The sequence below is a fragment of the Lynx canadensis genome, chromosome A2 (assembly GCF_007474595.2).
Source record: "Lynx canadensis isolate LIC74 chromosome A2, mLynCan4.pri.v2, whole genome shotgun sequence".
Classification (NCBI taxonomy): domain Eukaryota; kingdom Metazoa; phylum Chordata; class Mammalia; order Carnivora; family Felidae; genus Lynx; species Lynx canadensis.
Window position 1 is genome coordinate 3,115,225 of NC_044304.2, and position 14,344 is coordinate 3,129,568.

At 63.8% G+C, this 14,344-nt stretch overlaps 1 protein-coding gene across 1 annotated transcript; it reads right to left on the reverse strand.

Annotated features, from left to right (window-relative positions):
• Positions 1–1,167: 1,167 nt before the first annotated feature.
• PLIN4 (perilipin 4) lies at positions 1,168–13,411 on the reverse strand. The gene is made up of 13 exons (XM_032595274.1): positions 13,337–13,411; positions 13,158–13,225; positions 12,502–12,637; positions 11,568–11,626; positions 8,616–9,648; positions 7,329–8,219; positions 6,834–7,130; positions 5,890–6,437; positions 3,867–4,701; positions 3,581–3,768; positions 2,188–2,274; positions 1,789–2,115; positions 1,168–1,395 (listed from the first exon to the last, which is right to left on the reverse strand). The coding sequence occupies exons 2-13, from the start codon at positions 13,206–13,208 to the stop codon at positions 1,168–1,170; spliced, it is 4,680 nt and encodes a 1,559-aa protein (XP_032451165.1). The 5' UTR covers positions 13,209–13,225; positions 13,337–13,411.
• Between the last annotated feature and the right edge of the window lie 933 nt (positions 13,412–14,344).

The following is a 14,344-nucleotide window of genomic DNA, read 5'->3' on the forward strand; positions in this document are numbered from 1 at the left end:
TGCCTGGCCTGGCCTGGCCCTGCAGGGCTGACGGTGAGGGAGAGTGGGGGTGGGGAGGTGGGCCTTTAGAGAAGTCATAGGGGTTCGAGTGGAGGCTGTGGTCTGACCCTCCTGCGTGCGGCCGCCCAGCACCCAGGCGGGAGCAGGGACCCAGTGGGCGGGCCTGGGCCCGCGGGGTGGAGACCGTGCTTCTCTGTTCCCAGCCAGGCTGCAGGTGGCTCTGGGACCCCCGAGGCAAGATTCAGGGTCCCCAGAAGCAGTAGCTCGGGGCATGCGAGCCATTCAGGCTTGGGGGCCGCTGTGGGCTGGCCAGTGTCCTTGATGTTCCAAGGGTGTGAGCACTGGGGGCAGGACTTGCTCTGTGACCTTGGATGAGTGGCACTCCCACCCCGGGCTTCTCATTCCTCACCTGTGTAAGGATCCCAGGCTCACGGGGCCATCACGCGGATTCAGACAGACACCCGCACTGGGCAGTTGCTGGCTAAACAGTGGCGTCCACTGCGTGTGACTTACCCTGCCCTGGCCAGGAGCCTCCGTTCCCACCGAGGCCGTGGTCAGGCTGGGACGTCCTGAGCCTGGCGCCCCTCATTTGGTTTGGCTGGACTGGAGCTCCAGCTACTGCGCTCAGCTTGTGTGAATGACTGTGTCCAGCATCTCTTCCTGCGATGACAGTGCGTGAGGGACACCAAGGAAGGACGGGCCCGAGGGGCTTCCTGACCCGTTCCCCGTGTCTCACATGGCCGGCGCCCAGGAGCCTGGCGACCCTCTGGGGGAAGGCTGGTGTCGCGTCCTGGGCTCAGAGCACCGCATCGTGTGTGAGAAGGGGCTATGGTCCTGGGGCCTGACCGGGGGGTCGAGGGTGGGATGCGGGTTCTGGGAGGCGGGGTCTTCCTTGGCAAGGGTCCCCCCCGGCCGGAGGACAGGTGAGGCCCAGGGAGAGCGCGCCTGGCGTCCTGTAGCCCCACGTGCCACCCTGGCGTGGCTGCCCTGGGCATTTGGGGAAGTGTGGCCCAGAAGGACGGGGTGCTGCGTCACGGCTGTTCTCCAGCCTCGACCAAGTGTGGGACCTACCTGAACGTGCTGAGCACCTGCGGTCACATACCCGCCCCCACCGTCCCAGGGCCCCGTCCCCTGCGGGGAAGCTCTGCTGGTCCTTCCTCAGAGGCCTCAGCCCAGGTGCTTGGAGGGCCACAGAGCATCAGCTCCGGGTAGGCCCAGGTGGGAAGCGGCTGGTTTTATATCCGCCCCCGTCCAGTCCTCCAGCCGGCCCCGGGGCGTGGCCATGTCTGCTGGCTGCCGCAGCTTGACCCTCACAAAGCCCCCTGGCCACACCGAGCGTTGGCAGAGGTGGTAGGAGCCTGCCTCGGGGTGACAGTGGCCTTCTGGTACATTCGGCTGCAACGGAACATGGTTTGCTGAGGGCGTATGCTTCTAGAGCGAGGATAGAGCCGGGAGCCCAGGAGGAAGGAGCAAGGGAACTGGACGGAACCTTCTAGACTTAGGCACGTGTCCGTTTCTCTTTCTCAATGGGAGTGCTTGCTTGAGATCCTCAGGCAAACACCCTCCGTCAGCGGTCTTAGCAACCCTGGGCCCCCAGACCCGGAGGAGAAGGGGTGGACGGTGCGGGCCGGCCTAGAGCCGGGTGCGTGGTGCTGCTGAGCTCACGGTCCTTGGGGCCCCCGCTGGGGCGAGGCAGCGCAGGGTCCAGACCTTCGGGGAGGGGGAGCCGGTTTGGGGCCGGGGAGGAGGCCCCGCAGAGGGCCCCCGTGGGCCGGGAGCGGCCTACACCTGCTGCCCGCCGGGCGGCAGGGCGAAGGGCCCCACCAGCCAGCAGAGCGGCGGGCCGTGCTGCACGCTGTCCAGCACCTGCTCCAGCTCTTGCCAGGCCCGGCCCACGCCCTCGTGGCTCCGGGCCAGGCGCTCTGCCGGCAGCCGCTGGACCGAGCTGGCCGAGGAGACCAGGCCGTAGAGCTCGCACAGGCTGCGCCGCGCCCGCCCGACACGCTGCTGCAGCTCCTCGGGGAGGCCCTGGAGGCCGGAGGCCAGGGAGCTGTAGGCCACGTGGAGCTGCTGGATGAGGCTGCAGGCCCTGGACAGGGCCCCGGAGTCCGGCACCTGCGGGAGTGGGGAGCGAGGTAAGCGGGGGCGGAGGGAGAAGAGCGGGAGCCTCAGCGTTTGCTTACGCACCTCTTGGGTAGCGCCTTCCTCCGCTCTGCTGCTCGGACCCTGGTCTGGAGGTGACTGGCCCTCCGGAGCCCGCTCGGCCTTCTGAATCTAGAAAGAAAGAAAGAAAGACGCCAGCGGAGAAATTACAGCTGGTCCCCTGGGGACGTTTGGGTCTGGCCCTGGAGCCTCACGTCTAGACCTTTCCCGGGCATGGTGGAAAAGCCACAAAAAAATAAAATCCTTTAATGAGAAACGAATCAAAAGGTCTCTGAGGTGCCTTACAGAGTCCCCCTCTCTCGTGTCCCACACCCCTGCTTCGGAGGCGCATTCTGAACCGGGTGCCTCTTGCTACCACGGAAGCCACCCCAGAGGCCCCACCGTCCATCACGTGCCGGGAGTTTTGCAGGAATCTCCCGGGTCCAGCCCGTTCTCCCATCAGCAGCTAGGGACCCCCCAGAAAAACCTAGGTGGGGTCAGGCCACTCCTCAGTCCTGGGTGCTGGGGGGGTTGCCGGGGGGCATCCCTGGTCCCCACCTCCTCCATGCCAGGAGTCCCCCCCCCCCCCCCGGTTGTGACAACCACAGACATCCCCACAGATTGCCAAGTGTCCCTGGGAACAGAATCACCCCCCCAGGGGACACTTCCTAGGTTAAGGGGTTCCACTGGCCCCCAGGAGCCTTTACATTCTGTTGACCACCTCTCACCTGCTGAGGTCATGGGAGGCTGCACACACAGGGCAGTGACTTACAGACCTTGAGGTCACCCTGGGTGGTGCCGTCTAACCGCTTGGAGATGCATTCTGGTGTCTGGGGTGAGCACGGCTTTACTCGTTATTTTTCCCCCATAATTAACCCTGGCTTTCCCCTCCGCGGCACTGCTAACGCTGGCACTGGTTCTGGATCATTCTGTGTGCTGTACTATTGGTGTCCTGGGCACTGGGGGTGGGGGTGGGGGGCTGAGCAGCGTCCCTGACCCCACCCACTCAAGGCCAGGAGCACCATTTCCTGCAGTTGTGACAGCCACAGATGTCCCCAGACACGGCCCAGTGTCCCAGGGGCCTGTTCACTCCCGTGGAGATCCCGCTGGATCGGACCGGCGGTCTTCGCGCTGTGGCCCACCAGAGACCGTGGGGCGCCGACTGAAATCACCGTTGTGTGGGATCTGGATTTAGGCAGCGTTGCTGAGTTCTTCACTGCATGTGTACCTAAACATCTAAGAGCCGTGAGCTTGGAGACCGGGAGGCCCTCAGAGCTGGGGGACCCTCGCCGTCTGCACTGGCCACAGGGGGCTTCTGGCGCAGAGCAGGAGCCGACACGTTAGCTGTCCGCCGTGGAGAAGCCTCCGTGGGGCTCAGTAGATGCCCGTCGGGTCACCACACGTGGATGGGGGAGCGTGGGGAGGGGAAGGCTCTTACCAGCTTGAAGGCGTCCTCCAGCTGGGCCAGCGCGGCCCTGGCCTGGAACTGGCCGTGTTGCAGGTGGCTCAGGGCGTGCTCAAACGCCCGCTGGCGGAAGCCGGGGGCCAGGTCGCCCAGACGCACAAAGTAGCTGCGCTGGTCGGCCGTGAGCACCCTTGGCTCAGGCTCGGAGGCGGCAAGCTGGGCTGCAGGGAAGAGGGGATCACTGGATCCGAGAGGCCCCGGGCTTGGGTTTTACAGAAGTCCAGCCCCGTGGGAGGTGGGCCGGCCATGCCGTTCTTACCTTGCTCCTCGGCATCCAGGGGCTGGAAGACATCCCCCAGCTCCTTCAGCTCGTCCCGGAGTGTCGCGAAGCTCGTGGGTCCTTCATGGCCGCGCGCGGTGGCCACGTGCCCCGCATCCTCCCTGCCCAGGGTGGCCCCCTGGGGACGTGTTGCTTCAGCGGTGGCTTCCCGGACAAGGTCCAGGCCTGCACCAAGTGTGTCCGGGGCGCTGGATACTCCGGGGGACAGAGCTTCCCCTCCTTTGCGGGGGGCACTGGAACTGGTGAGTCCGCCCCACACAGGGTCCCGGGTGCCAGGTAACCAGTTCTGGATGGTGCCGAGACCAGTCTGCACTGCCCCCTTGGCCACGTTCCCTGCCCCTGTCACCCCAGCGGACACGGTGTCTTTGGTGCCTGTGACAATATTCTTGGTGATGTCCAGGCCGGTCTGGACCGTGCCCTTGGCCATGCCCAGGGCGCCTGTGAGCCCAGTAGATAGGGTGTCCTTGGTGCCCGTCAGGACGGTCTTTGAAGTGTCCAGGCCGGTCTGGACAGCCCCTTTGGCCACATTCATGGCTCCAGTCACCCCACTGCACACGGTGTCCTTGGTGCCCGTCAGGACGGTCTTTGAAGTGTCCAGGCCAGTCTGGACGGTGCCCTTGGCCATGCCCAGTGCGCCTGTGAGCCCAGTAGATAGGGTGTCTTTGGTGCCCGTCAGGACGGTCTTTGAAGTGTCCAGGCCGGTCTGGACGGTGCCCTTGGCCATGCCCAGTGCGCCTGTGAGCCCAGTAGATAGGGTGTCTTTGGTGCCCGTCAGGACGGTCTTTGAAGTGTCCAGGCCGGTCTGGACGGTGCCCTTGGCCATGCCCAGTGCGCCTGTGAGCCCAGTACATAGGGTGTCCTTGGTGCCCGTCAGGACGGTCTTTGAAGTGTCCAGGCCGGTCTGGACAGCCCCTTTGGCCACATTCATGGCTCCAGTCACCCCACTGCACACGGTGTCCTTGGTGCCCGTCAGGACGGTCTTTGAAGTGTCCAGGCCGGTCTGGACGGTGCCCTTGGCCATGGTCACTGCCCCTGTCACCCCAGCGGACACAGTGTCTTTGGTGCCAGTGACAATATTCTTGGTGGTGTCCAGGCCGGTCTGGACGGTGCCCTTAGCCATGCCCAGTGCACCTGTGAGCCCAGTAGATAGGGTGTCCTTGGTGCCCGTCAGGATGGTCTTTGAAGTGTCCAGGCCGGTCTGGACGGTGCCCTTGGCCATGGTCACTGCCCCTGTCACCCCAGCGGACACGGTGTCTTTGGTGCCTGTGACAATATTCTTGGTGGTGTCCAGGCCGGTCTGGACCGTGCCCTTGGCCATGCCCAGTGCACCTGTGAGCCCAGTAGATAGGGTGTCCTTGGTGCCCGTCAGGATGGTCTTTGAAGTGTCCAGGCTGGTCTGGACGGTGCCCTTGGCCATGTTCACTGCCCCTGTCACCCCAGCGGACACGGTGTCTTTGGTGCCTGTGACAATATTCTTGGTGGTGTCCAGGCCGGTCTGGACCGTGCCCTTGGCCATGCCCAGTGCACCTGTGAGCCCAGTAGATAGGGTGTCCTTGGTGCCCGTCAGGACGGTCTTTGAAGTGTCCAGGCCGGTCTGGACAGCCCCTTTGGCCACATTCATGGCTCCAGTCACCCCACTGCACACGGTGTCCTTGGTGCCTGTGACAATATTCTTGGTGGTGTCCAGGCCGGTCTGGACCGTGCCCTTGGCCATGCCCAGTGCACCGGTGAGCCCAGTAGATAGGGTGTCCTTGGTGCCCGTCAGGACGGTCTTTGAAGTGTCCAGGCCGGTCTGGACGGTGCCCTTGGCCATGGTCACTGCCCCTGTCACCCCAGCGGACACAGTGTCTTTGGTGCCTGTGACAATATTCTTGGTGGTGTCCAGGCCGGTCTGGACGGTGCCCTTGGCCATGCCCAGTGCACCTGTGAGCCCAGTAGATAGGGTGTCCTTGGTGCCCGTCAGGACGGTCTTTGAAGTGTCCAGGCCGGTCTGGACGGTGCCCTTGGCCACCTTCACTGCCCCTGTCACCCCAGCAGACACGGTGTCTTTGGTGCCTGTGACAATATTCTTGGTGGTGTCCAGGCCGGTCTGGACCGTGCCCTTGGCCATGCCCAGTGCACCTGTGACCCCAGTAGATAGGGTGTCCTTGGTGCCCGTCAGGACGGTCTTTGAAGTGTCCAGGCCGGTCTGGACGGCCCCTTTGGCCACATTCATGGCTCCAGTCACCCCACTGCACACGGTGTCCTTGGTGCCCGTCAGGACGGTCTTTGAAGTGTCCAGGCCGGTCTGGACGGTGCCCTTGGCCATGGTCACTGCCCCTGTCACCCCAGCGGACACGGTGTCTTTGGTGCCTGTGACAATATTCTTGGTGGTTTCCAGGCCGGTCTGGACCGTGCCCTTGGCCATGCCCAGTGCGCCTGTGAGCCCAGTAGATAGGGTGTCCTTGGTGCCCGTCAGGACGGTCTTTGAAGTGTCCAGGCCGGTCTGGACAGCCCCTTTGGCCACATTCATGGCTCCAGTCACCCCACTGCACACGGTGTCCTTGGTGCCTGTCAGGACAGCCTTGGTGGTGTCCAGGCCAGTCTGGACGGTGCCCTTGGCCATGTTCACTGCCCCTGAGAGCCCCGTGGACACAGTGTCCTTGGTACCCGTCAGGATGGTCTTTGAAGTGTCCAGGCCGGTCTGGACGGTGCTCTTGGCCATGCCCAGTGCACCTGTGAGCCCAGTAGATAGGGTGTCCTTGGTGCCCGTCAGGACGGTCTTTGAAGTGTCCAGGCCGGTCTGGATGGTGCCCTTGGCCATGGTCACTGCCCCTGTCACCCCAGCGGACACGGTGTCTTTGGTGCCTGTGACAATATTCTTGGTGGTGTCCAGGCCGGTCTGGACGGTGCCCTTGGCCATGGTCACTGCCCCTGTCACCCCAGCGGACACGGTGTCTTTGGTGCCTGTGACAATATTCTTGGTGGTGTCCAGGCCGGTCTGGACCGTGCCCTTGGCCATGCCCAGTGCACCTGTGAGCCCAGTAGATAGGGTGTCCTTGGTGCCCGTCAGGACAGTCTTTGAAGTGTCCAGGCCGGTCTGGACGGTGCCCTTGGCCATGCCCAGTGCACCTGTGAGCCCAGTAGATAGGGTGTCCTTGGTGCCCGTGAGGACGGTCTTTGAAGTGTCCAGGCCGGTCTGGACAGCCCCTTTGGCCACATTCATGGCTCCAGTCACCCCACTGCACACGGTGTCCTTGGTGCCTGTCAGGACGGTCTTCGAAGTGTCCAGGCCAGTCTGGACGGTGCCCTTGGCCATGCCCAGTGCACCTGTGAGCCCAGTAGATAGGGTGTCCTTGGTGCCCGTCAGGACGGTCTTTGAAGTGTCCAGGCCGGTCTGGATGGTGCCCTTGGCCATGGTCACTGCCCCTGTCACCCCAGCGGACACGGTGTCTTTGGTGCCTGTGACAATATTCTTGGTGGTGTCCAGGCCGGTCTGGACCGTGCCCTTGGCCATGCCCAGTGCACCGGTGAGCCCAGTAGATAGGGTGTCCTTGGTGCCCGTCAGGACGGTCTTTGAAGTGTCCAGGCCGGTCTGGACGGTGCCCTTGGCCATGGTCACTGCCCCTGTCACCCCAGCGGACACAGTGTCTTTGGTGCCTGTGACAATATTCTTGGTGGTGTCCAGGCCGGTCTGGACGGTGCCCTTGGCCATGCCCAGTGCACCTGTGAGCCCAGTAGATAGGGTGTCCTTGGTGCCCGTCAGGACGGTCTTTGAAGTGTCCAGGCCGGTCTGGACGGTGCCCTTGGCCACCTTCACTGCCCCTGTCACCCCAGCAGACACGGTGTCTTTGGTGCCTGTGACAATATTCTTGGTGGTGTCCAGGCCGGTCTGGACCGTGCCCTTGGCCATGCCCAGTGCACCTGTGACCCCAGTAGATAGGGTGTCCTTGGTGCCCGTCAGGACGGTCTTTGAAGTGTCCAGGCCGGTCTGGACGGCCCCTTTGGCCACATTCATGGCTCCAGTCACCCCACTGCACACGGTGTCCTTGGTGCCCGTCAGGACGGTCTTTGAAGTGTCCAGGCCGGTCTGGACGGTGCCCTTGGCCATGGTCACTGCCCCTGTCACCCCAGCGGACACGGTGTCTTTGGTGCCTGTGACAATATTCTTGGTGGTTTCCAGGCCGGTCTGGACCGTGCCCTTGGCCATGCCCAGTGCGCCTGTGAGCCCAGTAGATAGGGTGTCCTTGGTGCCCGTCAGGACGGTCTTTGAAGTGTCCAGGCCGGTCTGGACAGCCCCTTTGGCCACATTCATGGCTCCAGTCACCCCACTGCACACGGTGTCCTTGGTGCCTGTCAGGACAGCCTTGGTGGTGTCCAGGCCAGTCTGGACGGTGCCCTTGGCCATGTTCACTGCCCCTGAGAGCCCCGTGGACACAGTGTCCTTGGTACCCGTCAGGATGGTCTTTGAAGTGTCCAGGCCGGTCTGGACGGTGCTCTTGGCCATGCCCAGTGCACCTGTGAGCCCAGTAGATAGGGTGTCCTTGGTGCCCGTCAGGACGGTCTTTGAAGTGTCCAGGCCGGTCTGGATGGTGCCCTTGGCCATGGTCACTGCCCCTGTCACCCCAGCGGACACGGTGTCTTTGGTGCCTGTGACAATATTCTTGGTGGTGTCCAGGCCGGTCTGGACGGTGCCCTTGGCCATGGTCACTGCCCCTGTCACCCCAGCGGACACGGTGTCTTTGGTGCCTGTGACAATATTCTTGGTGGTGTCCAGGCCGGTCTGGACCGTGCCCTTGGCCATGCCCAGTGCACCTGTGAGCCCAGTAGATAGGGTGTCCTTGGTGCCCGTCAGGACAGTCTTTGAAGTGTCCAGGCCGGTCTGGACGGTGCCCTTGGCCATGCCCAGTGCACCTGTGAGCCCAGTAGATAGGGTGTCCTTGGTGCCCGTGAGGACGGTCTTTGAAGTGTCCAGGCCGGTCTGGACAGCCCCTTTGGCCACATTCATGGCTCCAGTCACCCCACTGCACACGGTGTCCTTGGTGCCTGTCAGGACGGTCTTCGAAGTGTCCAGGCCAGTCTGGACGGTGCCCTTGGCCATGCCCAGTGCACCTGTGAGCCCAGTAGATAGGGTGTCCTTGGTGCCCGTCAGGACGGTCTTTGAAGTGTCCAGGCCGGTCTGGATGGTGCCCTTGGCCATGGTCACTGCCCCTGTCACCCCAGCGGACACGGTGTCTTTGGTGCCTGTGACAATATTCTTGGTGGTTTCCAGGCCGGTCTGGACGGTGCCCTTGGCCATGTTCACTGCCCCTGTCACCCCAGCAGACACGGTGTCTTTGGTGCCTGTGACAATATTCTTGGTGGTGTCCAGGCCGGTCTGGACCGTGCCCTTGGCCATGCCCAGTGCACCTGTGAGCCCAGTAGATAGGGTGTCCTTGGTGCCCGTCAGGACGGTCTTTGAAGTGTCCAGGCCGGTCTGGACGGCCCCTTTGGCCACATTCATGGCTCCAGTCACCCCACTGCACACGGTGTCCTTGGTGCCCGTCAGGACGGTCTTCGAAGTGTCCAGGCCGGTCTGGACCGTGCCCTTAGCCACACCCACTGCCCCTGTGACGCCACTGGCCACAGTCTCCTTGGCACCTGAGAGGGCAGACCGGGTCATGCCCAGGCCTCCGTGCATCACACCTTTAGCTGTGTCCACCACGCTGGCCATCCCGGAGGAGATGGTGTCCTTGGTCTTACTCATCTTGGAGCTCACCAGGTCCTTTGCCCCAGAGGTCATCTGGTAAGAAAGGACACGCGTGGTCAAGAGGAGAGCCCGAGGCGCTCCGCACCCCAGACTTCAGCCAGCCTGATCCGTCGCGTGCATTAGGGCGAAGGACTGTCACCCAGAGAGTCTGCCCGTCACCTCCCACCTGTACCTACTCTGCTCTCACACTGTCATCCAGCCATGGCCTTCCAGGGCCCGGCCTTCGCGAGCTCTGTCACAGCGCTGGGCGGCGCCCCTGATTGAATAGATCCCCACTGCCAGCGGCAGGTCCCCACACCTCCAGAACCTTTGCCAAAGTCCCCTGGCCTCGGGCTCAGTGCCGGGTGCTGGGTGACATAGTTGGTTCGTCTTGCCTACTCTCCAAAGGGCAGTTTCTCTCATCTGGTCAAACTAACAAAGGGTTGTGGTGGCCTGAGTCGCCACCACTCGCTTTCAACCACAAGCGTGCCGTTTTTAATCCAGAGCTTCTTAACCGGGGTGATTCTACCCTCCGGGGGACCCTGGGTGGCATCTGCGGACATCTGTGGTTGCCACGACTCGGGGACAGGGTGCCCCAGGCGTCGAGCGAGCAGGGCACAGGGATGCCGTGCAACTCCCCCCCCCACCCCCGCGGTGCCCAGGACGCACCACAACCAGGAGGGATCTGGCCGCAAACGGCCACCATGCTGAGATGGAGGGAGCCCTGAAATTTTGTTCTTACCTCTGCCCACCTGCTACCCTGCCTCATTTCAAGTGGGCACTTGGGCTGTGTGCCTGCAGAGACCTGAGTTCGAATGTCAGCCCTCCGCCCCTCCCTAGCCCCCCCCCCCCCCCGCTGTGTGACCTCAGGCAAGACACATCCCCTCTGAGCTTTTTGGCTGAAGCCCGGTGACTAACACAACTGCCTCCTTCAAGGATTGTGGAGGAAGGGAGTCAAGGTGCCTGAAGCACTTTGCAGGAGACTGAGACTAAGACGGGGACGGAACAGGGTGTGGCCTTGGCTGTCCGGGTCTGTTGTAATCTGGGCCAGAAGGGCCACTGGCGTTCCTCGTTCCTTGAGCTGAGGGCAGAGGGGAGTAGAGTTAGACTGCAGGGGGGCGCGGGGTGGGGTGGGGGGGTGGCGCCTGGGTGGCTCAGTCCGTGAAGGGTCCGACTTCGGCTCAGGTCACGATTTCGCAGTTCGTGATTTCGAGCCCCGAATCGGGATCGGCACTGACGGTGCGGAGCCTGCTTGGGATTCTCTCTCTCTCCCTCTCTCTCTGCCCTTCCCCCACTCTCACTCGCGCTCTCTCTCAACATACATAAATAAACTTTAAAGGAAAATAAAAAAGACTCCAGGATGGGCGCTTAAGCGTGCCCAGTGAAGCAGTCCTAACAGGGTTGTGGCGCCCTGCTGTGGCCCTTAGCGGTGGCGCATCAGTCACTCCGTCCGGCCCAGCCTTGGGGACGTGATAGCGAGGGGAGAGCCCCGTTCATCTGAGATGGATGGAAGGTGCAGGAAGGTTCCCTAGCCACGCCTGGCTGTGTGACCTTCAGCAAGCGGCTTGGCTTCTCTGTGCTTTTTGGCTGTCGTGTGGGGTACTCTCGCTCCCTTCCTCGCGGGGCAGGTTCACCAGTAAGCGGCACACACGAAGCACGCAGCCCCAAGCCTGGCGTGCGCCGAGGTGCCAGTGTTTCCGGCCCCTTATTGCTAGACGCAGCGGGAGACCGTGCGCAGCCTTGCCGCGCCGGGCAGGTGGGCGGTGGGCGGCATTGCACCCATTTCGCAGATGTGGAAACGGAAGCTCAGAGGCAGGGTAGCAGGTGGGCAGAGGGTAAGAACAAAATTTGTTCTTACCTCTGCCCACGCCTGGAATCCCACAGCAGCACGCAGGCAGGAACCGAAACCTCCCCCGAGAAGCGCCAGAAGGAGGCGGAGGCCATCAGGCCTCAGGTCCACCAGCCCCTCTCACCTTATCCGAAGGCGGCGGCTGCTTCTCCCCGCCGGCCGTCTCCTCCAGGTTGGTGGCTGCTGTGGGCACAGGAGCTGGTCAGGCAACCAGGAAGGGCGAGGGACGTGGGCTGGCATCAGCCAACGGGCCTGGGGCCTGTTGCGTAATTGGTGGGCACAGCCTGAAAGGTCAGGAATGTCCCAGCCGCCCTGCCAGGGACAGCAGGAGGTGACATCGACAACCAGTGACCGAGCCCTGCCGGAGGCTCCCCAGGAGCCCTGGGGCCTTGGGCTGCTGGTACGGGAGTTCTCTGGAGCTTTCTATGCCCGGGTCCCGGGCGCTGGACACTCACCCCGGAGGGGACCCGAGGAAGGGTATTAAGGGCCCCGCCCCAGCCGCAGCTGCCTGTCTGGCCTGGGTATGTGGGGCAGGACTCACTGCCCTGGGGCGCTGGGCCCAGAGTGAGCGAGCGTCCAGGCCCACGCTCCCCCGCATCAGCCCCGCTGAGCAAATGGAGGATAGGGAGTCCCCTGCTCCCTCCCCCCCAGCCCCTGGCGCCAAGCCAAGGCTATGTGACCCCAGGGCAGCCAGCCCCCTTTGCTGGGAACCAGGATGGAAACCTTCAGTGAGCTCAGACACGGGGAGCACCCAGTCCCTGGCGCATCAGAAATGGGGTGGGATGCAGGGGAGGGGTTGAGAAAGCAGAGAGACAGGCTGTGTCCACACCCTCGCTGTTGCTGGTTACGCTACTTTGGGCCCCTCTCCTGCCCTATTTAGGCCTCAGTTTCCCCCATCTGGTGCCACCTGAGCACGCCAGCCTGGAGTGTCTGTTGAGGTGATGCCGGCACGTGTGAACCCCCACTCCCCCCGCAAATGATCAAAAGTCCCTGCTCGGGGATGTTTATTCCCGGGACCCGCCTCTAGAGCCACTGCCCCCACGGAGATGTCCACTCACCCTGAGCCTGGGGCTGCGGGGACGCACCCGCAGGGTCGGCGACCGGCCGGACCTCTCTCGCAGAACTGTGGGCGCTGGCCACGAGGTTCCGGGCAGAACTGAAGCCAGGCAGGGACCCCAAGAAACTTCCCAGGGTCTACACGGGGCAGGGGGGAAGCATTAGCAGGGCCAGGGTGCTGGGTGGGGGGAATGCCTTGGACAGCACTGGGTTCCTGCATCCCCTCGGGCCCTTCATCCTGGGTAGACCCCAGGAGGGTGTCTTAGCCTCTCTGAGTCTCAGTTTCTTTGCCTGGGCCACGGGCAGAGTCAGCCTGCCTCCCGTAGACAGAGGAAAAGTTCATCCTCCGGGTCTCCAGAGGCCTTTTCCCTCCACGGCCCCCCCATTTCACAGGTGGGGAAACCGAGGCCCAGAGAGGGGCCATGGCTGTTTCCAGGTCACATGGTAGAGAAGGAGCTGAGGGTTGCTTGTGTCCCCCCGCTCCCCCCCACCCTTCAGCTTGGGACCGGAGGGGACAGTTGGTACCGTGGCTCGCGGAGCCTTCCCACCCCACCCTTCCCAGGCCCTCCGGACCCCGGTACCGTGAAGGTCACCTTCCCAAGGTTCCGGGGGGTCCCCAGGTCCTGGCAGGGATCTCCCCCACCGCACCTCCCCTCACCTTGCCCTTGGGTTTGGGAGGATCCCGGCCTCCTTCATCTTGGGCAGACATGGTAATATTCTGAGCAGCTGGAAAGGGGCGGAGAGGGTGTGTGAATCGGGGGGCTCCCGGGCCTCCTGCCGCACCCCTCCCGCTCCGGCCACACCCCTCCGGCCCAGCCTCACCCTGGCGTTGCTCACCTGGGGTGCGTGAGGGTCCCTCAGAGCCACAGGCGGTGCAGCTGGGGGCTGGCTCTGCTCTCGGCTACCAGGCCTTATAGGGTCTGGGGCAGGCCCGGGCCCGGCCGGCAGAGGCAGGCGGCCAGCGGGCCGGGGGAGGGCCCTGGGCGGTCACGTGCAGCCTGCCCAGCCCAGCGTGGGCCCCGGGCCCAGGACCTTTCCCCTGCTATCCGCACCGGGCGGCCTCTGCCCACGGCACGCCCCCCCACCCCCAGCAAGGCCGAGGGATTTGCGGACCGTCCCCTGCCCCCAAGGCACTGCCCACAGGCTGTCTCGGCCTCCGGTTTCCACCCACGAAGTACAGTTCAGAGCTCTGCTTTGCCGTGACTCCTTGGCCAGTTACCATCCACCGGCCTCAGGTTCCTCTTCCAGACGCCCTCCCCGTGGCCCGCGGGGTCCTGCTTTCTGCCTGCCCTCCCCTCCTCCAGCTCTCTCCCCCTCGCCCGCTCTCCTCCAGCCACGCGGGACTCCTCACGGTTCCTCCAGCACGCCAGGCGTGGTGCTGCCCCGGGACCTTTGCACACGCTGTTCTAGCTACCCCCTTCCCCACAACGCACAGCTCCCCTCCCTCAGGCCTGTTTCACTCCGAGCTACAGGGCGCCAAAAGAGCAGGGGGATCCTGGCAGTGAGATGCCGGCCTGGTGGTCTTGGGACAACCCAGGGTGGCTTCCTGGAGGAGGCATCCTGGGCCGGAGACCACAGAGCCAGGAAGTGGCAGGGACAGGATTCAAACCCAGACCCAGAGCCTGTGTACAGGGTGGGCTGACGGTGGGTAGGGGGCACAGGCCAGCAGAGAAGTGACCTCTGTCCCCGAGCTAAGTCTCCCCCCCCTGCCCGCTCCTGGGACAGGGGCCCCAGCTGCACGCTGGTGGAGACCCAGTTGGCCGTTCTGGGCGCTGAGCTGGGAGGAGGGAGGGTTCAGACACAGCCCGATGACCCCCAGGTCATCTCCTTGGAGCAATCGCGTGT

What these genes read in the sequence shown, in the direction of transcription:
- PLIN4 (XM_032595274.1), bottom strand. Translation starts at nt 13,208, where the DNA reads ATGTCTGCCCAAGATGAAGGAGGCCGGGATCCTCCCAAACCCAAGGGC. An exon ending in CCCGCAGCCCCAGGCTCAGG is followed by an intron (nt 11,627 to 12,501) that starts GTGAGTGGACAT and finishes CTGTGCCCACAG; the next exon opens with CAGCCACCAACCTGGAGGAG. An exon ending in CACCAAGAATATTGTCACAG is followed by an intron (nt 8,220 to 8,615) that starts GCACCAAAGACA and finishes CTGTCCTGACAG; the next exon opens with GCACCAAGGACACCGTGTGC.